This window comes from Bombus huntii, chromosome 4, assembly GCF_024542735.1.
Source record: "Bombus huntii isolate Logan2020A chromosome 4, iyBomHunt1.1, whole genome shotgun sequence".
Classification (NCBI taxonomy): domain Eukaryota; kingdom Metazoa; phylum Arthropoda; class Insecta; order Hymenoptera; family Apidae; genus Bombus; species Bombus huntii.
Genome location: NC_066241.1, coordinates 4,288,707 through 4,312,583, shown reverse-complemented (window position 1 = coordinate 4,312,583; position 23,877 = coordinate 4,288,707). Strand labels below are relative to the sequence as shown.

The 23,877-nt window shown below is 47.0% G+C and overlaps 1 protein-coding gene across 1 annotated transcript; it reads left to right on the top strand.

The window, feature by feature from the left end:
- Nucleotides 1-234: 234 nt before the first annotated feature.
- On the top strand, nt 235-22,922 carry LOC126865306 (MDS1 and EVI1 complex locus protein EVI1-A-like). Its single transcript, XM_050617703.1, has 2 exons — nt 235-1,261; nt 16,378-22,922. Exon 2 carries the CDS (start codon nt 16,430-16,432, stop codon nt 17,786-17,788), a length of 1,359 nt encoding a protein of 452 aa, XP_050473660.1. The 5' UTR covers nt 235-1,261; nt 16,378-16,429; the 3' UTR covers nt 17,789-22,922.
- Nucleotides 22,923-23,877: the final 955 nt, after the last annotated feature.

Sequence of the window (23,877 nt, the reverse complement as noted above, 5' to 3'; positions counted from 1 at the left end):
TTCGCTCGCGCGACGCAGTTTTACTCACCGATACACTCGGCTTACTCACCACCGTACACACAGCCTCCTCTCGTCGCCGCGTCTCCTGCACCGTCTCGCCTCACCGCGCCACGCCACGCCACGACTCTCCCCGTTCCCGCCTCGACGAGCCACGACTCGCAGCGAGTCGCGTCTCACGAATCTCGTCGAGAGCGTTCGCTGATATTCCGCTTCGTCCACGAGGCAGCCCGACGGGGGGGATATCACACGCCTCGAGAGAGGACCTGGACAAGGAGCACCAAACGATCGCCGGACGGTGCTGAGCAACGTGGTTGACTCCTTCCGTTTCTCCGTGCTCTCCAGTCGAGGAACCAACCAGTCAGGACTCGGCTGTCCTGTCGACACGACACGCGATCCACGCGATCGATCGGAAACATCACGCGGGACACCACGATCGCCCCGCCGAAACACCTTCCGCATCCACGATACCACGCCACCGTCACCGTCACCGACCGGACAGGATACACGACGGTCGCGCGTGCAACATCCATCGATTACACGATCGTAGGTGCATCCGTGAAGATTGGTCGTCGCGTGGCCCTAGATCGTTTCATCCGTTCGAGTGACGACAGTTTCGCAAGGAGGACTATCTCTAGTCAAAAGCACGGAAACAGGACACACAGTTCTAGGATAATTATCCCGTTCCACGTCGATTCGGTGATCCGGATGACCTAGAAACGATCCGCTGGAACAGCGTTTGTCGCGTGACACGCACCGAAAGCGAGGGAAGCGCGTCGCGATCTGTCGCTCGAACACGTGGTCGCCGCCGCGCCGCCACGAGGCACGCTCTTGGAACGCAGATTCCCGTCGCGGAGCCTCGCAATCACCGTCAGGATGTTCGATCGGACGTTTCGATCTGGATACTCGTAGAATAACGATCCGCGGATGATCGATGAACGAAGAAGAAGAAGAGTGCTCGAGTGTGAGGATAGTGTGCCGTTGTTGAAACCGGAGTGCCTCCTATTTTTCCTCTTCGCTTTCTTCTACCTCTTCTTCTCTTCCTCCCTCGACTGACTGACTCTATCTTCTCTTTCTCTCGCGTGGAGCTGTGGTGAACTCGTCGAACTGTTACGAACGCGCGATCAAGGGGGAAAAAAGGAAAACGAGTTTGATCGAACGGGGGAAAAATCGCAACGAAACAAGTGGGGAAAGTGAGAAACCGTTCACCGGAAGTGCAGCCAACTACTACCCCCGGCTTCAAGGTCATGGAATGACGCATAAGGTAAACCTATTTGTTCTTCTTCGACCCGATCTCGTTCCCTTCCCGTGGCGAGGCTTAGCTCGGCTGGCGCCTCTGAATATTTATGAAGTCACTCGATCGCGTTCGATTCCTCGGAGCGTCTGTCGCGTGAAACGAGCAAAGATCACGAAAAAAGAAAACGCGTCAACCTGAAATCGATTGAGACGTTTGCTTCCTTAACCCGCTACCGACTTATCGACCACCTCGCCGTATCTAAAATCTCGATTCGTACTCCTGCGGCTCCTTTCTCTGGTATCGTTACGTACAAAACGACGAATATTCACTTCTCAAAGATATATCTTTCGGAGATCAAGTAGGAAATGGAATTTTCTACCTTCGCGAAATTCTATCCTACGGATACAAATCTCAAGGCGGCAACAAATTAAATAGACTCGCCACTTAAATCCTAGGAGGCGATAGGTTCGTATCGTGTGACGCCGCGTAAAAAATCGGCCGTTCATCATCGGACATAGTGGCACGATGAAAAATGATCCGTGTAACAAATAGATCCATAGATCGTTTTCCGTAACGCACGAGCGACGACGCGGCGTTTCACTCGGCGAGTCTCCCGCGGCCGTCTAATTCGCTTGGAACCAGTTTCGAAGTCGCGTTTGCGATTCCGCTTGAAAAGTAAGCGTCGCCCACGCTCGTCCTTATATCACCGAACGGTTCGTTCTGCCGCTCAACCAACGAGACACATCGCAAAAGCTATGTTCCCGCCGCGATCCTTGCCGTTTCCTCGTTCATAAATTTACGCGCCTCCGGACTGGCGAGGGGCTGCGCCCATTCGCGGGATCGCGACTGCCACGAGATAACTTGGCGCGATGTGAGCGGTTAGACGCTCGATTTACGCGAAACTTTGAAAAATCGTTTATTCCTGGAGGACGATTTAGTAGTAACCGGTTTGAGAATCGTGTTATTGTTTACTTTTCAAAAATATTCGCGCGAATAGTTGCGCAACATGGTGAATAATCTAATATAGTTTACGGGTAAGTGTAACAACTTCTGAGTCAATAAACAGGAAACTTTTGACACGTATAAAGAGTCGTTACATAATCTTGGCTACCTGTAACGCGCGATAGCATGTTTCGATTGAAAAGTTGCTCCGGTTGTACGATTGTCGAAATAATTATCCCGTCTAACTATTACGCTATTACGACAGCTATTTTCCAATTCAAAACGTGCCTATTTACCGATCATATCTTTTTTCATTCCCTTCATAAATACGGCGCCATTAACCGCACGTGTATCGAAGCTAACAGCTGCTGCAAGGTAATAAACATTTGCAACGAACCTTCCGCATCATTTATGCTACGACCTGTTCATTTATTTTATTGTGTATTATCAGAGGAATCCTCGCCCTGTAACACCGCGGCTCTTTTCTCTCTCGTTTATCGTCCACCGTGGCTATTAACATATTTGAACACATAATACGAATAGAACTTTGCGAACTAATATAAAATTTGCGCAACATAGCGTTTGCCGGAATTCAAGATGTTACGATCGTTTAACGAGCATTTTTTAAGAATCGATAACATCGTCAGAGAGTACGGGCGAAGCAGCGCGACATTCAACGCGTGTCGCCTGCTCCGAATCGAAGGAGGCCATCAGGCACGACAGAAGATTCTCATGACGGTGCAGGAATATTCGTGGGTATCGCATAAATCTTTGCAAGTCGGTCGTCCGTCTCTTAACGATTCAATGATTAAATGCCACGAATTCCCCGAACCGAGATACATTATTCATAGAGAAAAGGCCGGGTACGATAGTGCACGCAGCGCTTACGGTTCCGAACGTGCAGCAACGTTAACAGTTAATTGATAACAGGTAAACCAGCGGCGAGGCGCTTCAATTTTTGTTGTAGGAGCCACGCCGCGATCGAAATAGACCGACAAGACCGTTAACGGTCGCGTGAAACCAATAGCACCGGCCTTCCTTCCCCTCTTCTCTCTCGCTCACACTCACTGTTCCATTATTTTCTTTCTTTTCAACCGGTTGCGCCGTTCCCGCCACCGCGCCGTTCGATCCTCGCCAAGTGCCATTAACGATTCCTCGCGACCGCGTCTCCTCTGTCTGCGTAATAACTCACAGGCGACTGTTGTTCGATTTTTTTCCAGCAGCTTCGCTCTGTAATTTGCATGGACGTTTCGTACGATTAACGCTCTGCTGATCGATAACATCGGGATCGACGACGATGCGAATCGAACTACACCGGATTTATCGCGATCCAATGAGGGACGGCGATGCCTATAACGGTTAGCTCTCAGAATTTTCCGCGTTTGTGCGTTTGTAATGCGACTCCTTTTTCGCTCTGTATCGAGTTGGATACATTCTTCGCGTCGTCCGAAAGCTACGAAAATTTCTACGACTCCGTTCGATGGACCAAACTATCTCGCGAGCAAACGATACGAACAACTGCGAACATTGCGAGTGATAAATTTGTGGATGTTACGTTTTTGGAAGAATATGCAGCCGCGTAACGAGAAGAAAGGCGATTCGAGAGAATCGAATGTGGCACGTCGGTGTCAAGTGGAGCGAAGTTGCACGAACGACTGCAGGTCGCTTCCTCTTTTTCTTTTTTTTCCGATTGCCCAACGATCGCGATGCGTAAACGTGTACCGACGTTATTTGAATACGACCACTATTACGAGAATGGAAAAAGCACGACAATCATGAGAGACTCCCAGAGGTTCGAACAATGTCCTCGCCTCTGGACTGGCGCAAACGGCAATAAAACGGTTCCTGAACGACAACGCCGTCTCCTCGTGGCATCTTTCGTGTCCCCCTCCCGCCCCGCTTGTCATCGTGTTACGTTATTATCCGTTATCTCGAAAGCTGTCGTAAAACGCCTCTAATCTCCTAACTTATTGAGTTCCCTTGCACATTAAACGTAATAAACAACTTTAATTTACAAGCACGAAAAAGATAGCATTATTATTAGATCGCGAATGTCTATGCGCATTCATGTTTCCATCGACGTAATTAACTTAATGCCATCCAAGTAAAAGTTTCCTTCTTCCATTAAGTATTGCTTTAATCGCGTAAATACGTAAATATCAGCAAGGAGACATAATTAATCTTCTCATCTTGGGTATTAAAATAAAGAAAAACTATCGCCATACGAGATACGTCTACGCTGGCAGCATTTAGGTACTGTTAAATTCGCGACGCGAGTGTCCAGATGAAACCGAGGCGACAGAACGAAGTCTCGGAGAATCGCATTTAACGAGAATTTATACGTTCTTATTCTAGAAGACGCGCGCACGCGGTTGTAAATGTAAATTCGACTCGGTACAAGTAGTGAGAGAGAAAGAGAGAGAGAGAAAGAGAGAGAGAGAGAGTGTGTGAAAGAAAGGGAGAGGAAGATGGAGACGGGGATGTTCGGTGGCATAAAGCTGTTGTTGCGTGGGCACGCGCACCGACCGCGTCTATTTATACGTCCGTTTGTGTGTACACGTACAATGGGCCTTCGCTGCTTTCAAATTAAATTCGAGCAGTACCGCAATGCCATTGTTAAGCTCATTGCCGTCCCGTCGCGATGATCCCACCTATCGTAGACGAGCGACACACGCCTACTTTCCTCCCGAGGAAACATCCACGAGTCGAGGCTGAAGCTGATCCGAGAACGAGAAAAACCATTCGTACTTTGTCCTTGCGAAAAAGAAACGAGCTTTCGTTTCCTGCACGGTGGAAAGGTGGATTAGATCGTTTTTTCCTTTCTCGTTCAAATATGGTCTTTTCTTGCACCTTTGCACACGGTATACTCTTTAATGTTGCAGATCGAACGGAAACAAAAAAGGAAAGTAAAAAAGTTCATAAACTGGTAGTTTAATGTAAACGGACGTGACACGTGCATGGTGTGTATTCAGCCAAAGTACGAACCTGGCATTTTTACGAGCGCGAAGCGATCATCGCACGTTAGCATGAATATGCAATCTTTTTGCCGCGTTTCGATTTATGTGCGTTGCAAAAAGCGACCAAAAACACCGTGAAATAATACTATAGCTGGTGCAAAAAAGTTGCAACCTTCTGTCGGCATATTCGTCGTGAAAACTTCCGAAACCAAGACCTTCGACGTTATGATCCCAAACGAGCGAATTCAATTCAATCGACTGCATCGAAGTCCTCCATGTTCGATCGTTTCGCACAAGAGACACAGATTCGAAATGACGTTGAAAACTTCAGTTTCAGGTCATAATCTTGCACTTGTGACGTGACAACGAAAATCGAAACAACTAATAACTACTATGAAAGGAATCTCGCATGAACCTTTAGTCGTGCGACTCTCTCGCCAAAAGTCGAGCTTAGATTTGTTAGGAAAGCGGCCTCTCCCCAGCCATAATCGGCGTCGATACGCAAGTAATTATCTGTGCAACTCGCCTCGATATCCTTAAGCAGTCGTTACGCTGGCTTTATATTAATTTCATTACGATCGAGTCTAGCGCAGTCTTAATGAATGCGAACGCCGTATTAGAACTCCATCATTGGTCAGAGCTGTCGAATATTTCTGCTGAATGTTCGAACGCTTGGCCAGATAATATTACATGATAACCGTTTTAATACGTGATAATTTAACGCGCGTGGGAATTCGATGATCGTGTTTTCGATAGGCTTGTTGCCGCTTCGTGGCCACCTCACCGCTAGAACGGACCTCTTCTCGATCGAATCACAGCTCTTTGTCTCTTCCTCGTTGTTCGCCACCGCTATTGCGCCGATAACGTTTGCCTAACTTGGAACGTTCGATTAATCATGCGCGGACGACCATGTTGGGAAAATAAGGATGACTGGAGAAACACGGAGTAATCTCCTAGTTCTATGGTCCAGTGTACCTTGACTCTAGGACGGACTATGGATCAGCTATGTCGTATTTTGCTGACTACCGATCGGATCAACTTTATTATGTTCTTGAGAATAACAACTGTTCGAGTGCTCGAGGGTCACTTCGTTAGAGAGAAGCTTTAACGTTCAGACTTTGAATGGTATAATTGGCTATTGAATAACGTTAGGTTGAAAAGTGACAGAAAATATTTTTCTGTTGACAGTCGTTTATGTACATATTAAACCGTGTACTTTTTCTCCCGAGAAGTTTTTCCAACCACGAGTCATTATCTGAATAGCGTCTAGATAATTTTTACTCCATCTACGTTCAATATTCATTGAAAGTTACATACGAGAAATGTTAGATTCACAGCTGACCACTGACGAAGCGCGATGCGACGCGGCAAACGCACGTGTGCATTCATTTACTCGATCGAAGGTTATGCCTGATCGAAGGTCTTTTACACGAGGGAAACCAGTCGTTCGTATAGGAGCAAATTTTTAGGCTATTCAATAGCAATCTTTCGAGGATATAAATACACGAATGAATTTGTCGAGTAGACTTGTCAGGAAATTGAGTCGTTGCGTTGGTTGTAGAAACGAAACGACGAATAGATCCACTTTCGTCACTTTCCACATAAGGAGCAGAAAAAACATTGGGAATCCTTTTCTTCGAATTCCATCGATCCTCGCGAGAATCCCCTAATTTACGCTCGTTTCGCAAATGATTGGCTACCGGTGGCCTTGGAAGGACACGGTTGGTTCCGTCTCTCGGCCAAGCAATTTGGAATCACATCGCGTGTCCATTAGGGCATTCTACATCTTCCTGGAATACACAATTCTTCTTCAGCGTGAAACTATCGCTTAATGCGTACACGCCGATTCTCCTAAAATCAGGTAAAGTCAAAGGTGCTAGTAAACCGTTTCGATTTCCTCGTTTTCTACGGAGAACGCGTCAGATCGGAAACTTCTACGGGGGAATCGTTGTTTCCACGAATGGAATGATTTCCGCGAAACGCGCGAAATTGCCCGTTTGCGACACGAGGCACAGGCTACGAGGAACGACGCAGTTGTACAGCGTTCGTGTCACTTCGTGGAATGTTGGTAATCCCCGATATCGATGCGGACCCTGGCCAACGCCGTGTATAAATATATACAACGATCAGTCACAAAATCAGGAATAGATTTTCATGAATTTTCCTTGGGGCCCGTTGTTGGCTAGCGTTTGGCCCGATTCTTTCTTCTGTCGCTCGTTCATCTCCCTTCCTTTCTTTCCAGACCCGTCGCGACACCCTTTCACACGCCTCTTCCGCGACATCGTGCCTCTCTCCTCGTCCATTTTCTTACACCGGTTTCGTTATCTCTAAACGCGTCCATCCCTCGATCTCTCGGTTCTACGTGGCATCGATTCTTCGACCGTTTTCTCATGAAATATTCACGCGACACGGGACGAAATCATCGTTTGTTAGTCAACCATCTCTGTCCCCCCGTGCGTTCCCCTTTCTCCGCGGTTACGATCGTTGACGAGACCGCTCTTTGCCATCCCTGGCACATTTCTTTCCGTCGCTTTCGCGTCCCGCGAGGGCACGGAATTCATTTCGTCGAGTTCCGTGTGTCGGAAGGAAGTCTCGTTTCGATTCCATGGTACGCGACACGAGATAACGAGATACGTGACACGTGGACTCGAAAGAAACATCGTCGCGAATAGTAGGGAAAACAGAATGATCGAATCTGCCTGATTAGAGCAAGAGGTGGCTCGTACAGCACATTTTGCTCGGTTACGAATACCTCGAATACATACATCGAACAAGGTGAATTTAGGCCACGCCACAGTCATCGATTATGCAACAGTTCGATCGTACGCCGTTCTAATTACGGACCACGTTCTGACAGCCTCGTTCCACGACTGGACCCCTAGTTGAAGCGATTACAATTAATCACCGCAACCAGGAGCTTTACCAAACTGTGTACTCGTTCTCGCCGCCAATATCGTTCGCTACGCATTAATTAAAAGACGCTTTCTAATACGTCGAATTGAATTACAGCGGGTCATCGATCTCGCCGTGGCGTCGCTCACGGGCGTTCCCCGCGTCTATTTTCTATACTGTCGCGCTGCTCGTTTTCTCATCTGCCACAGATTTCACTCCTTTTAAATCACAATCGCCTATTAGCCGGGGAGAAGGTGCGCTCCCATACGTAATTTTCGTATCTCGGTCACGAGCGCCATGGAATCGCCCGAAATATACCAATTACATAACCGATAGCTTTTTCACGCTGCCTCTCTTCCCTTATCTGCGAGTCCCATCGTCCTACCTGGAATCGGGAATTCTCTTTCCTTCTGTTCTTTCTTTACCTGTGATTTACCGTCGTCGCCACAAATTTCCATTATCAGTGTCAACGACCTCTCCTGACAGAATAATGTCCATTGTGCGTCCGTAAACGATTTAAGAACTTGCCTGTGATCTTTTAATGCGACTCGAACGATAGTAAAACTTACTAAACGACGCTGTCGATAACTTTCTTCGACTATCGCCAAGGCTGTGCAGTCGTTGGCAAAAGAAACAAAACAAAGATAAATAAATAAGTAGTGCATGCGTCCAGTACACTTTCGATCGAGTGACAAAAACGACCACCGGATGCAGCGATTCAATGCGGTGAGACACGCGTGTCGTCGACATCAGGCTATCCATAACGCCGTAAAGAGGGAGTTTCTAACCCATTAAACGTCTAAAATTAAATACCACTAGAATTTGATTGCTAATAATCAATAGAAAAAACTCTAATAGCTTAAACGCTCTATGGCGTATCGTTTTGATCGATTTTATCGGGCACGTTGGAGATTCGATTTCGTAAACTCGGATGTCCGCCAGAGGGCATTTTCGAGTGGTTGGAACCAGAGAGAAACCGATTGTGGTCTCGGACTCGGTCGACCTGTCTAACGGCGGAGTAAATCGTTTGATGTCTTTGTTTCGGCGAACCCTTCCTCCGTTTGCCGCTCCTTTCTCTTCGTCAGCTGGCTTCCTTGGAAACGCAACGCTCCGAACAATTTTCCGATAGCGGATCGAGAAGGGAGCTGCTTCTTTCGACACCTCTCGCGCCACTTTAGCGTCGCCTGAAGATTCTTACGAAATCTCGACTGCCTGTGAGGTTCAGGCGCGGTACAGTTGACATTATGGATCGTTAAATCGAAAGTTTATCACGGATATCGTATTGAACGTGGAAAAATTATTCAAAAGTACTTGTGTCTGTCGTTGTAGCTAATCTTCGACGATTACTCGACCAGAATATACGGAAATTCGTTGTTAAACGTTCGAATTCCAAAATTATGCAGAATGGAATTTCTTTTCTCGGTGAAGTTGCATCCACATGCAGCAGAATTCTACCATGATAATTGTATTAATTGCGATTAGGAAGCGTCTCGAGGGGAAGTTCCTTTCCATGGACACGAGTTACTTTCTTTTCCCGTTTCTAACTCGCGTGTCTCTTCTTCGCGTGGTTCCCTCTGTTATCGCGTAATTTGCAGACAAATGGCCGTTACTGTTACCAGATGCGGTCTAAACGCGTTGCGTTGCGCGACCCATGAGAAAAATTCTCAGCCCAGCATTGTCAAGTCCTCGATCTAACGTCTATAAATGGCATAATCTTCTTCCGGCGGGGCTGGAAATATTTGGCTAACCTCGGGCAATTAGCGTTTCGCCTCGAAACGGGGCAAACTCCGCGAGAAAGTAACTACCATGCTTTGTCCTGTAGCAACGAATTATTAGCCGATTAATTTTTCTAATCAAACATCGTATCTCCACGCAGAAATTTCCCTGCGTACCTTCTGCTTTTTTCATACTCTCTGTACTCTTGTCGCATTTTAATATTTTTTACATTGCTTTCATGCTGCTTTTTTGTCAACCTTTTTACCAACAAGTCGACGAATAACGCGGAACTCGCGGCAGTACCGCGGTGAGAGTGTAAGGCGAAATTCCAGCGGCGCGCCGATAGTTAAGATTTCATGAGGAAACGCCTGCAATCGTCGGGCATTTATCTAAATCGTGGAAATAGCGGAGAAAATTACCGAATGTTATCTCATACCGAGGACTCCGAAATATGTCCGTGTGGCTTGAGAAAGACCGCGAATTACTACGTGGAAAATCATCGACGAAGGATCGTCCGTCTATCGATTGCAATTACGTATGTTCCAAGCAGCAAATCCTTGTTCTTGTTATTGAACACGTCGAGAACGCTCTCGAATTTGTACACATCATCGTTGAAGTTTCCTAGTTAGGAGAGCACCTGCAGCTACCTTGTACCACGGTTTAGTTTCACTCGAACGAATCGCTGTTAACTCGCTCCGTAACTGCTGGACAAATTAAACCGAACGCGAACCAGGAAAAATTACGCGGGTTTCGTTCGTTGTTCTTCGCGATGATATTGCCTCCGATCTACCTAAATGTTTTTACTATGCATCGGGTACGTTTTTGATTCTTACTTTCTATCGAATTCCGTTGGAATTTAGTTCGAATCGAGCGCATTACTTTAACGAGCACACGGATCGAAATGCAGATTCGAAAGTGTCTGAAATTCAACAACGTAAGACTGTTATTCAATGAGGTTTCTAGCGAGACAGAGAGGAATGTGGATGATACGTCGTTCCCTTGGAAGCGAGATTGCAGTCATCTCTGACGGCATTGTCTTTGCTCGATCCTAATGGCTGAATACCTATTAGGGTCAGACCGTCTGTAGAAGTACCGGAAACCAAACAAGAGATTTCTTTAACCCATTCATCGCAATCCGAATAGAATGATCGACTCGGTTAACCGATAAGGTTAGCGAGACGCGTTATGGCAGTGTTTCCATAGAAGCGAAACAATAAAAAAAAAAGACGAATCACTTCTCCTTTTGTCGTTTTTCCAGCTGTAAAAATTCCATCCGGATTCCTACCGGAGCTCCGAGACCTGCTTATTTTAAGCTCCAGTTTAAGCGTTTCGTAATGTCGAGCACAATTAATATATCGCTGGTTGCGTGTTGTCCATTTCAAAATTACGTAGACAACGTGCGTTTTCTGGCTAGAATTTTATTTATTCTGTGTATAGTACGCAGACACCTAGCGGTAAAATGAAAATAACAGAACCGCGTTAGCGTGGCACGCGGCGCGAGCGCGGTGCAAGTAGAAAAAGCCCAGACACGTCTAATCAGGAACGGACAGTTTCTACTGCGGGGAGTACTTTCTCGACGCGAACCAATTTACTAGTAAATTAGTTGCAACCATTTAACCTAACCACCTTTCGTTCGTTGATTTAAGATCTGTGGACGAACTCAAGGCTATGCAACAAGTATTTCAGAGAAACTCGATATTCTCGAGGACATTTCGATACGTGTCTCGCAACCGAGACGTAATGCAACTTGCTTCGCTTTTTCCCTTTCGTCGTTCTCCTTTCCCTTCGTTTCACTTGTTCCGCGGAAATGTAGCCGTACGCGCGAACAAGCTGCAAGGTTGCTAACTACCAAACACCGCGTGGGCGCGATCAAGCCGACATAGGAAACGGACTCGAAGCTTTTATACCGCGGAGGCGAAATCATAAATAATAATCGTCGGATTTATCGGCGCTGCACGCGCGCAACGTACGCGTACGCAACCGGACGAAATGTTGTCGACAAATTAATTCAGTCAGAGTAGCCGGTGCAAGCACGAAACGCGAAGCTCGATGAATAATGAACGGTGTCGCTTGTCAGGCCGAATGAAAGTAACATTGAAAACGATTAAGCGGCGCAGAAACTGAACGCCACTCGTTCGCTGTTCTGTATCGTTTTACCACCTTTCACTGCCTCCTCGCTGTTTCGCGATCGCTTATTGTCCACCTTCCCTCGAATTCGCCTATAGTACTGGTGTCTGTGATACTTTTACTTCCACTTACCCTTGCGGATACACGACCAATGACCAAAGTTCCACTCGACTCAAAGAATACGGTTCGAATTTCACATGGGTAGTTAAGGGGGGATTCACAATTTTGTACTTGCTCTGTGGCCATCTTCCGACGAACTCCAATTACCCGATAAATCCTTGGAAGTTGACGAAGGGTTCGGACCAAGATATTCCCGTAACGCGTCGCTGCCATTTGTTTTATCGTCGTTATCGATCGGTCGAGAGCGACGGTACGCAAATTTGACGCGTGCCGATCGGCCGATTACAATGTTACAGCCGCGACACCGGCTATCGAAGCAATTTTACACTTATAGCAAAAGAGGCAACGGCCAACCGAAAATTACACGCGGTCTCCTGTCGCACACGTAGAGCAATATTTCGGTGTCGCGGCCCGTATGAATTTAGTGGTGCGTCTCGTATTTTATCTCCGACAAGGCGGTGGTTAAAGGGGCCCGCGTCGTAATTAAATGCCGGCACCTCTTGGCCCCGTTATCGGCAGGAGCGATCGTACCTCATACAGAGACCCCGTGCAACAAGGAAAGACACGAATCGACGCGTCTTTCTTTCTTCTTCTTTGCTTCTTCTTATTCGACCGCATCGTCTCCTGCATCTTGTTTTTCGCCATGTCGCTCGACTCGGACAGTGCTTGGACAGGGGACAGCTTGCGGATCAAGATCGTCCGAAATCCGTAGCGAGAACGAACCTTTCTCGCAATGAGCACGATCTTGAAACGAAATTCTGCAAGATTTTTAAACCATTGAGTAATATAGCCTGGTCGATAATTTGCCAAATAAGCACCATCCGCGCGAATTAACCTGTCCAGCGTCAAGATGTCGAGCGTTTATTAATTTAAAATCCAGATGCAAAAATCTCAGCGTTATTTTTTATTCGTTGAAAATGTATCAGATTACGTTCTTCGTGCTTGAACGATTAAACGATCTTTTGTTATATTACGTTTATGTGGTGAATCGTAGGTTCGAAAAAAGACACGTTTCGTAAAGGTAGAACAGAAGAGCAATTTGTTGCTACCGTAACACGTAACAATGAACAAGATATTGAATTAACATAGGAGTTCATTGCGTTGGACAGGTTGGTCGCACAAAGAAAAATTGTAACGAACTGTAAAAATGGTAGCAAAGGTATTTGAATATCTGAAACACCTTTCTTCTTTCTTTTTCTTTTCTCTGTTCCACTGTCTCGTTGTTTTTCTCGCCGATCAAAAAACAGAAAAGTTGCGTCACGCGAAAAGAAACGACCGATTGAAATCTTCCCTGCGCCTGACAATCCGGCCAGGGACGTGGTCCGTTCGGGTAACAAGTGGCGAACGGTTATACGCGTTACACGAACGGTGTTTACCACGCCGCAGGGACGCATTTAACGCTCGAAGATTTTCAGATACATGCGCAAGCAGGGAACCCATGCGAGTTGAATTAATGATCTTGGCTCGCAACGCGTGGGTTATTTTTATTTATTCGAAACACGATATAATTAAATAAGAAAATCTCACGATAGTTGCGTTGAAAGATATCGATGCATCCTGAAATATCAAGATACTAAGATATAGAGTGGAACAACGTATAGGTAAACGCGAATAAACGATGTAGAAATTAGTATTCTCGGATCGTAGAAATTTGAAGGATAGAGAAAATGTCGAGTGTCGTGAAACTGGAGATTCGTAAATACGTAAAATTGATAAAAACGGGAGGGAATTGGTCGAGTGGAAACGCTGCGTTAAAAGATGTTGCCAAAGCATAACACCGCTCGAAAAACAACGCATTGTGCAATATGTACGTGGACCGCATGCGGCCCTGGAGGCGCACTTATGGTACACGTAGGTGAATGTCGGGAGAGAAATCATACCGGCAAGGACGACAACGAGCGAGAGGCAGAGGGTGAACGAGAAAGAAACGACGAGGGAAAGAGAGACAAACCACGCCCGACTCATCCCGACTTTCTAGAAACCGAAAACTGGATCGTGGCCGGCGGCATGTGGATCTCGACCGATCTCTGGTAACGTCAGTCGAGCTTGATTCACGTAACAGATGTCAGTCTTTAAGGATCGTGTGCCCCGCCTTTTCTTCTTCTTGTTTCGACTGCCGTTCCACGGAACCAGCTACCGTTTCCCGTGGACATTACTCACGAAGTCGCTCGGAGAAACTCCACCTTTCGGGAGATAAAGCGGTGCCTCGGGCTTGCTCGAGGGAAACGAAATTCCGAGAAGTACGCTCCGCTCGCGATTAAGTTACCGGAAATCTGTGAAGGGAGAAGGAGCGCGCGCTCTCGTCGAAAGCCTCACGGTCGATTAAGCGGCAGCGGGCTCGTTAAACCAACATCCACCAACTACCAAACGTTCGAATTAACGACAGACAGAGATTCTGTTCGTAAAAGGCGCCTTTAAGATCGTGTTATCTGCCGTTGGACGCGTTACGTCGTCGTCGTCGTCGTCGTCGTCGTCGACGTTGTATCCCGTGAAAAATCTGATTAGCACACGCGAGTTTCTCCGGCTGGCTGACTCGGATGGGAACAAGGGAAAGTACGATATGTAAATCGAACTTAATCAACGACATCTAGACGGATGACGCGTCTCTATGCCTATCGGTTCTCTTCGCAACGAATACGATTCGCGGAGAACGCGAGGAAAGCAACGGGAACGGTCCAGTTACTATCTCTTATCGTTGGAATTCAGAATTAGCGGCTTTCTCGCTGTCCATCGATAATTCCGGTAATAAAGGCTAGGAGTGTCATTAAAGAAGCTCGAGAGAACCGTTTTCCCGGTGAGGAATTTATCTCGGTTTTTGCACGCAACGATGGGTTAACGACTCGCGAACGAAACCGTTCGGTCGTTCTGGATCATCGAACATCGTCCGGGAGGGATCGCTGTTTCCGAACCGTTCGGTACACTTTCGATTCCAACCGAACACCTAACAGTTCTCGTCGCGTTCTCTATACTCGTAATTAACGCTTTTCACTATTGTCGGTCGCGAGCTTTTTGCTCCTGCTCCTTTTACGCCGGAACGGGGTTCTTGCACCGTCGCCGACTCCTCCTTTTCCCTCGGTCCCCTTCGCTCCTCCGCCTCGTCCCCCTTCCCCCCTCGCCCGTCACCAACCCTGTCACCGGCGGATTTCTCTTTCGTTGGAACTGGACAACCAGCTGAAGATTAGCTTCTTCGGTAACTGGATCGACTCGCGTGAAACGACACCGGCTGTGAAAGGATTCTTCGATTTCTCGAATTAGCGAGAACTTCCTTCGTCGAAGATCGATCGAAGAATTCGATTAACCTTCGGCAGAGCGAACGACGGTGGAAAACGAAACGGGCGAATTTCGTACAAAATGATATGCCCAGCGAAGACTTTAACGCGCGCATAAGTAACGATTTACGCGCGGTGATTTCGATGCCAGATAAGGAAACATTAACGCGACAACCTGTCTTCGTTGCAGCATGTATCGTATAACTTTCTTGCGATCTCTGTTGCACGAGCAGTGTGTTTATCCGCTGCACCCCAATTCCTTTAAACGCAGTTGGATTATAAAATCGTAATTTAAGAAATAAAACAGCTTTTTCTTGTTGATTCGCTCGAGCGATTTTACATTACGCGTGTACGTTATGCGCAGACGGATCTGCCCGGAGATCGGTTTCGTAAGATCGAAATCAAAATCAAGAGAATACGATGTCCGTTGATTAAGATAGATAGCACGTGCTGTAAAAAGAAGTTTGAACCAACGGTTAACACGTCGATTATGTCACTGGCTATGAATCTCTCGCATCACGTGTCTCGTTTTAAAGCTAGATCGTTGTACGTTCTACTAGAGTTCCGTTACACGGAGATCGCATACTTAAGAACTTCGTATACATCCTCGTAGCTTGTTCCTCGCAATCTTTCATGGTAGAAATCGTTGGTGATGTACGTTCGACGCGCGTTCGTTACCAAAGTATCTCGATATCGTTCAGCGTGACGTCAATACACGAAAACGCGAGCAATTCGAACGATCGGAAGATTAATTTCTACGGCTCCGAAAAACGTGTCGCTATCATCGCCTCCGGCTGAAAGAACATTCATCACGATATGGTTGACGCTTTGATGTATCGCGTTCAGTTTCGTAGGTTACTTAGGTAGGTCTCGTTTTGACGTATAGGATAAGTTCGTGTACCTGGCAGAAACGAAAACCTTTCGGTAAATCGTATCAGTTTTTGTCGGTGATCCGAACGAGACGTGTCTGGTACGATACTTGCATTCTTTCATTGTAAATTTGCTCGTTGTTGCAGCAACGAAACAACAATGAAGATTGAAAATTAAATTGCAATGTAAACGTTCGATTTTCGATCGAATTTATTTTCAGTGACTGTAAAGAATTTGTCGGTCGTTTCAGATCATTCCGAGCGACGAGCAGGAGCAAAGCCGAGGGTGACAGAAGCGGTGTGATGAGCGGATATCTCGGTAACATTCCCCTGCCCCCAACGTTGTTGCACGACCCGAAGTACCCTCCAGCCATGCGGGAGAAAGACTCGAGTCCGAGAAAAATGCCGGGCCACATCAGCCCGAAGCAAGCCAGCATCTATCCGTTGAGCGTTCGCGTGCCGGACGTTGAAGAATTGCCATACGATTTGAGCCACGGCCACGGTCGTGGCCTGTCGAGTCCCACGAATCAACAGCAACACCGGCAACAGCCGCATATGAGTCCGGCGGCTAGACCACCTCAATCTCATCATCAGGAGGATCTCGACTGCGAACCGTTGGATCTTCGCGTCGATCACAAGAAGGAAAGACTCACGGACGAGAATCAGAACGAGATAGAGGTTCTGAATCAAAATAGTCTCGGCGGAAGTCTTCCCTATCATACGGTTCTGTTTCCTCAGCATCATGCCGTTCATCCGTTGGTCCTCGAAGCCATGTACCGGTCGCACCATCACAGTTCGTCGGTACCAGATCTGCCTAAAATCCAAGTGCGAGCGTTACCGACCATGGTACCATTGCCACCGAACAGATTCTCTTCCACCACTTCCTCCACGTCGTCCTCTTCCTCTCAGGCTGCCGCGAGAGTTCCGAGTCCCTCGAGTGGCCAGCAACATCAGCCACAGCAACAAAGTCACTCGAGTCAACAGCAGCAGCAGCAACAGCAGCAGCAACAACAAGCTTCCAATCTTCCACCTTACTCCATCAGCGTTCAAGCCGGTCTAAAGCCGAAGGACAGATACTCGTGCAAATTCTGCGGTAAAGTGTTCCCGAGATCGGCGAACCTGACGCGGCACCTGAGGACGCACACCGGCGAGCAGCCGTACAAGTGCAAGTACTGCGAGAGAAGCTTCAGCATCTCCAGCAACCTTCAACGTCACGTCAGGAATATCCACAACAAGGAAAAGCCGTTCAAATGTCCGCTGTGCGAACGATGTTTCGGACAGCAGACCAACCTGGACAGACACTTGAAGAAACACGACGCCGATGGCCCAACGATACTGGACGAAGTTAGATCGAGGTACCACGGACAATTGCCGAGAGCGGACGAGTCTTACTTCGAAGAGATTCGCAGTTTCATGGGCAAGATCACCTCGCAGAGACAAGGAATACCGTACTTCCCTGGTCTGCTGGGTCATGGAGGAGACGATTTCAGGAACGACAAACAACAACTTCAGCTGGAAGAGAAGAGAGGCGATTCTTCCTACTTCAGCGACAGGGATAACCTGAGCTCGAGGTCGAGCAGCACCGCCAGCAGACCCGAGAGCGTGCAAGAGGAGCAACGAGAAGTTAATTCCCCGCCATTGTCCCCTGGAAATAACACCTGAGTCGGGGAATCCGATCGTACGTCCGACGATTCCTCATCGGGTACGATTAATTAGACATCGAAGTATCTCCGAATCGATACGGTTCCTTGGGATTCCAAGTTTCGTCGATACGTCGCCATCCGTTCGGTGGACGACCGAACCCATCGCTCGTGAATAGCGGCCCGTTTACCCGAGGACAAAGTATCGATCTTACCGTTGACGAATTACTTTTACGCAACGGACTTGTTTCGCTAATTTTACATTCTCGTGTAATTCTAACTCTTGGTAACTAGAATTCATCGTGTTCAGACGTTGATCAAACGAAGAGGTGCCTTACAGAACGTGCCTGAAATGTTTTCCGAAGTATTTGATGCGCAGAGACTTACAATTAGCCGAGGCGGACGATAAAACTCGACTTTAAGTAGTATCTTAGTACCATTAGACGTCAGATTATTACGTTCCAGTAGGGCAAGGTGGACTAATAAAATACGTGCAATTCCGTTCTTAAATTAATCGACAAGGCAGTGTTATGGAAGGAACTATACTATCGTCGATCGAAGACAAAATTTTATATAATTCTATAAAGTACAATAACCTTCTGTACTTTGAAGATTAATTTACACGGAACGTGTATAAACGCGCGAGGGCTGACAAACTGTAACTCAATTCTCGTCGTATTCGTCCTCTTTTCTCGTCCAAAATTCCGTTTTCAAAATTAGCAAGTTAGCGGAATCGCGTAGCTACTCGTTAGAATATTTGCTGCTCGATTCGAAGGGCAAAGCTAGATAATTTCCAGCGACTGTTGCCAGGAACAGCCAGGAGACGAAATCGTCGAACAATACCAAGCACCACGGGGGAAATACCGAATGGCTGAAAACGACGCTTCGCGATTTTACGACCTAGAAAGTGAATTTTAACCACTCCATCGCCTCGATCCTAATCCGCGGTGTCGATCACCGACGACCGACTATGAAATAGAAATCGATGGGCGGATCCGTGCGGTCGTCGATCGTCCTCGGCCGGAAAGAACGAGAAACTCGATGCCCGCGACACGAGTCGTTAAGTTCTTCGTTGAGTTCGTCATCGAGGAAGTTGGAGACGCGACGTCAGAGCGTGGAACGGTTTTCATAAAGCAAGAAATCATCGAAAGAACGGGCATGTCTTGGCATTCGAGTTGTCCGCGGATCGTTATAGCCGTCCGTATCGTCGACTTTCATTTATCGAATTAGAAAAGTTGAACGAGCAGAAATTACGCAAAGTTTAAACCGATGAAACGATCATGCAAAGATGAAACGGATCAAAGGATTATGCAAAGACGGAGAAATTAACGGCGCACTTTAGGATGAATCTTATATCGAAGATAAATAACACCGAATACGTGGGAAAACACGCAGGAAAAGCAGCTTCCTGTAGCCGACCATTACCAGAACGACTCGATGAAGCTGGTAAAGGCGCCATCGGCCGGATCCCACACGATCCTACGTGCCCCTGGTTTCCTGCGGATGATCGCTGGTAACCGTACCCGGGGCGAAACGATCCGATCGCTTTCCGTTCGTGGTTACGAATTCATCTGAACTTTCTAATCGACGCGAGTGTACGGGTGGCGTTTCGACCTTGGGAGTAAGCGGGACCCGCTTCGATTAATTACGCTCGATCTAGATCGAACAGCCGGCCAACGGAGTACCGTACGAACGCTTCTAAAATTGGCACCGGATGGTTACGTGGGCGACTCGTAATCCGCTAGAAATCCGGCTGGTGGAAAGTTGGACGTTTTTTGCACTCATCTTGCACGGATTGAATGAAATTGGCCGGGTTTCGTATTTACGACGCGGTGGATCATTGAGCAACGACTGGGTGATTGGCAAGAGAGGAAACTCGGTGCGAGAAACGTGGAATCACGGTACCAAAGATCGAAACGCTAGCGAAACGAAAAATTCCGCGAGAAGATTAGCGAGGAAGGAATTTCGCTTCGGAAACATGGAAATTAGGGAAATTAAAGCGCACGAGAGTAGAGGGAAGCGAGTGGAAAAGCGAGAGGGAGGTTGGAAGCGATGGAATCGGCTGCCGGCACGGTACTAGGTGGCAATTTATCGGTACTTTCTACCATGTACCGACATTCACTGTAAGTAGCGCAGGTGCAGAGGTGCACGATATGGCGAACCACGCGGTCAGGAGATCATCTTGACCTTGGTAAATACGATCGACGAGCGATTAAGCGAAAAGCGCGACGAGGAGAGGCCTGGGCGTATTCTTTCCCAAGGAATCCGAAGAAACGGTGGCGCGGAGGATTCGAGTGGTGACGCGTGAGAAACTATTTGCGCTTTCTAATTTGAAATGTCGGCGATCTTCTAAATTACAGGAGCCGCCGACTAAATGAAACGCGAACCTCGAACAACCGCGACCTTGATATCTAGCCGATAAAAATCGTCATCGACTGGCAAATGCAACGCATTGCAACAAACAAACGCGATAAAATCGTCCCTGGAATCGTAAACGACGGAAAAACTAACGTCGCTTTTGCTCGACGCAACTTTGGTAGGAAACTTTGCAACTAGAATTCTACTGAATGTTGAATACCAATAACCGGAAGATTGGCGACAGAGTTGAAACATTGAAATTTATTTCACGATGCGAAGCTACGAAACGGTCGACAGGAGTTTGTCTGGAAGTCGGGAAATGGAGAGAGAGAGAGAGAGAGAGAAAGAGAGAGAGAGAAAGAGGCGGTGGAGTTCCTTTCGTCAATGCATCAGCATGCGCATCTGGAATCGGAGGATCCGCGCGCGGCATGCAACGACGTGTGTGTTCACAAAATCCATTTTAAGAGCGAACCGATTTCGTAAGGAGATCGATGCAACGCGTTACGAGGACGTGGCCCGAGGTGTGACTAAGCTTCTACGGTATAGATATCTCTCTCCTCCGCGGCGCTACGCGAACGAAGCCTCGAGAGAGGATGGCAGGCCCTGTTTTTCTTGCCTCACGCATACGATCCCGACCGACGATGGCCTCGGACCTCTGTTGCGTTACACTTTTGCCACGCCCCGATCGGACGGGCAAGCTCATCGCGAAAGTGAAACGCAATAAAAGAGTCACATCGAAGCGAGAGAGTCTCGACATCCATGAAACGTTAACAGAGAGATACAGCCGAGAGAAGGAACGAACGAATCGACGAGTCCTCGCGGATCCAGACGAAGAGAACGGTGGACGAACGTCCGAACGAGGAGAAAGAAAGATCGATCGAAACCCACGAGCCTTGGAAATCGATTTCCTCGCCACCTCCCACAGTCACCGATCCGACGTATTTCGACCGAAATTCCGCAGTCGGTTTAACTCGTCGATCCCCGATCCCCGAACCCCGATCCCGTTGCACGTGCTACTCCTCGAATGTCTCCTCTCCCTTCTGTCTTCGTTTCGTTTTCAGAAATCAACTCGTACGCGAGCGTATACTCGAATAAAGCTAACACCGCGATTCTTCTCTTCTCGTTCTAAATCGTTCAACGTAATAGCGAAGCGAAGCCACCACTTTCCAGAAAAATACGCGAATCTCCGTTTGGAGTGGTCGCTAGTTTTCACGCTAGGCGATCCGTCGACCAGTTGCCTGAAAAAAAAAAAAAGAGGCCGCGAAATTTCTCGGAGACGAGTCTATCCACAAAATCGCGGCATGTTCTCACGTCCGAGCGCCGGTTTTTTCGATCTCATCTCGTTCCAGTTTGCACGCGTGATTTCACTGGACAGGTTAGCACGATTCGAATTACGACAGCCTGTTGTTACGAGGACAGGGAAAAACGTGGTACGAAAAAGATCCGACGCTTTGCAAACCCTGCTAGAAATTGCGATTCCATCGTGGTGTTGGAAATGCTCGCTCTTACCTTTCGATTTCGAGACGCGATTAAACGGATTCCCCGGCTCCTGTTTTCCAATCATTGTATATAGATTAGTAAGAACGCGCGATATTTTAGCGATACGAATCGTATTAGCGAATTATAATATAATAAAATACATGTACCTATATAGCTGCTAGAATTTGAAACGAGGCTCAATTTAGTTAGTCGAAGTCGTCGCAAAGGTATTAGTTCATCGCGCGTCGGCGAGTTCCGCGAGATCTAAATACGAGCGTTATCGTTCCGGCGACGAACCGAGACGAACTCGTCGATGGGCGAATCGCTAGAAGCAGCTAATCCCGCGAACGATCTGCGTGCAATTTCAACGAACGATCTCACCCAAACGCGTTCGTCTGTCGAGCATCGACTCGAGGGAGAATGGTGCGCGAAATGCATCGAAATCGAGTTTGCTTGAAACGACGGGGGTGATAGTTCTCGCGCGTCGTCCTACTCATCGCAACTAAACATAGTCAGCCCCGCGCAACGTGTACCAGGCGGATCGTGAAAGAGTACCGTTTTAATGATATTGATATATATACGTATATATGTATCAAATAGATATATATATATATATAAACATAGAGTTGTATATGCAAAATGGATATAAATATAATATATATGTGCGTGCGTGTGTGTGTAAATCGCACGACGATTGTGATTTCACCGAGGTTACCGAGTTATACGTATTTACCGTTTAGCCAGAAACAGGCGCCGCGCCGCCAGCCGACCAAGCTATCAAGCGCTCGTTACCTTTTAGAACCGCTAGCTCGTAAGTTTGCGCAGGTGTTGTCCATCCACGCTCAGTTTTGTCTCTTATTTTCCTTTTTCCTTCGTTTTTTTTTTTTTTTTTTTTTTTCACATAGTCAAATTTCAATAGGGCGACCCAACGCCGATCGAATCGCAGGGATCACTGTCACCACGAGATCAACGAATCCTCTGCCTCCATATGTGTCGCGTCCCTTCACCTTTCGTTTCAATTGTAAATTTGATTGCAATCGTAAAGTTGAACGGACGTTCGTACACGTTCGCTAGTGTGGATGATCTCGTCGCGAAAACGAAAGATATTACCGCTCTTTTCTTACGAACGATTTTCCTTCTTAAGTGCTCCTACTTTATACTTAAGTTAAAAAGAACACACACACACTGTCTGTTTTAGCCCCCGTAGTCGCGCGTCCTGTAGAACATAGTGGTGAACTGTATATATGTTTATATGTAATATTCGATTTGAAAAAATATATATATGGATGTACACATACAGAGAAAGAGAGAGAAACGAAGTTACAGGTGGAAATTTATTTTAAAGAAACTCTCGTCGTACTTGCGTTTACTTTCTCCGCTCTCTCACGGCGTTTCTGCCGCCTATACGTATACCTCTGCGAACCTTTCATTAAACTCCCTATTTTTGCGTCCCTACAATTTCGCGAGCTTCTCCGTGATTATGAGACGCGATTAAAAGAAAGTTAAGACTGCAAAGACGAATCAACTTGCCTTTCTCGATGCAACGGAATTATCTAATAATTCCTGTTTCCTTCTAACGCGAGAAAAATCCGAGCATTTGCAAAGCAACGGTAGATGCGTAGATCTGACGAGTCGAAAGTTCAAGTTTTTCCGAAGATGGTCGCGATCGTGTGGTCAACGCATCTGAATCTTCGTCTTGACTTTTCTATTCTTCGTTCGCCGATTCTTCCAGATCTCCTTTCTATTTTTATCGTTTATTCGTTGATATACACGTAATGTAAAGTTTCTTTTTTATCGGGAATATAATAGTTGTAAAAATATAAAGATAAAGACTATGTAAAATTTCGATGGACGTCGGAGAATCGTTGCTTCCACCGAAAGATAATCGAATCGCACGATTCCGTGTCTATGAATGCGAATTGACGAATTCAAAGAAAAGACTCGTACGGATTAACGCGCTTAACGATACCGATCCATAAATAAAGACTCGCTCATCTCGACCAAACTTGGCCTGGAGGTGATCGTAACGAACAGGGAGACTAGGCCGCTTCGAGCTAAGTGGCTTCTTGGCCTCGCCGAGGACATGACTTTGACCCACATATCGGTAAACTATGCCAACCAGACTATTGGTACGAATTCTGATTGTTCTACTCGAAACGACGCTTAAAACGCCTCTCTAAAAAACCTATTCCACTCGACGTTCGTCGCTTTCGTAGAGAACTTTTTTGGTAAAAAAAAAAAATAAATAGCCACGATATAGATAGGGATAAAATG

Excerpts from the sequence above, each read along its gene's own strand:
- LOC126865306 (XM_050617703.1), top strand. The coding sequence starts at position 16,430 with ATGAGCGGATATCTCGGTAACATTCCCCTGCCCCCAACGTTGTTGCAC.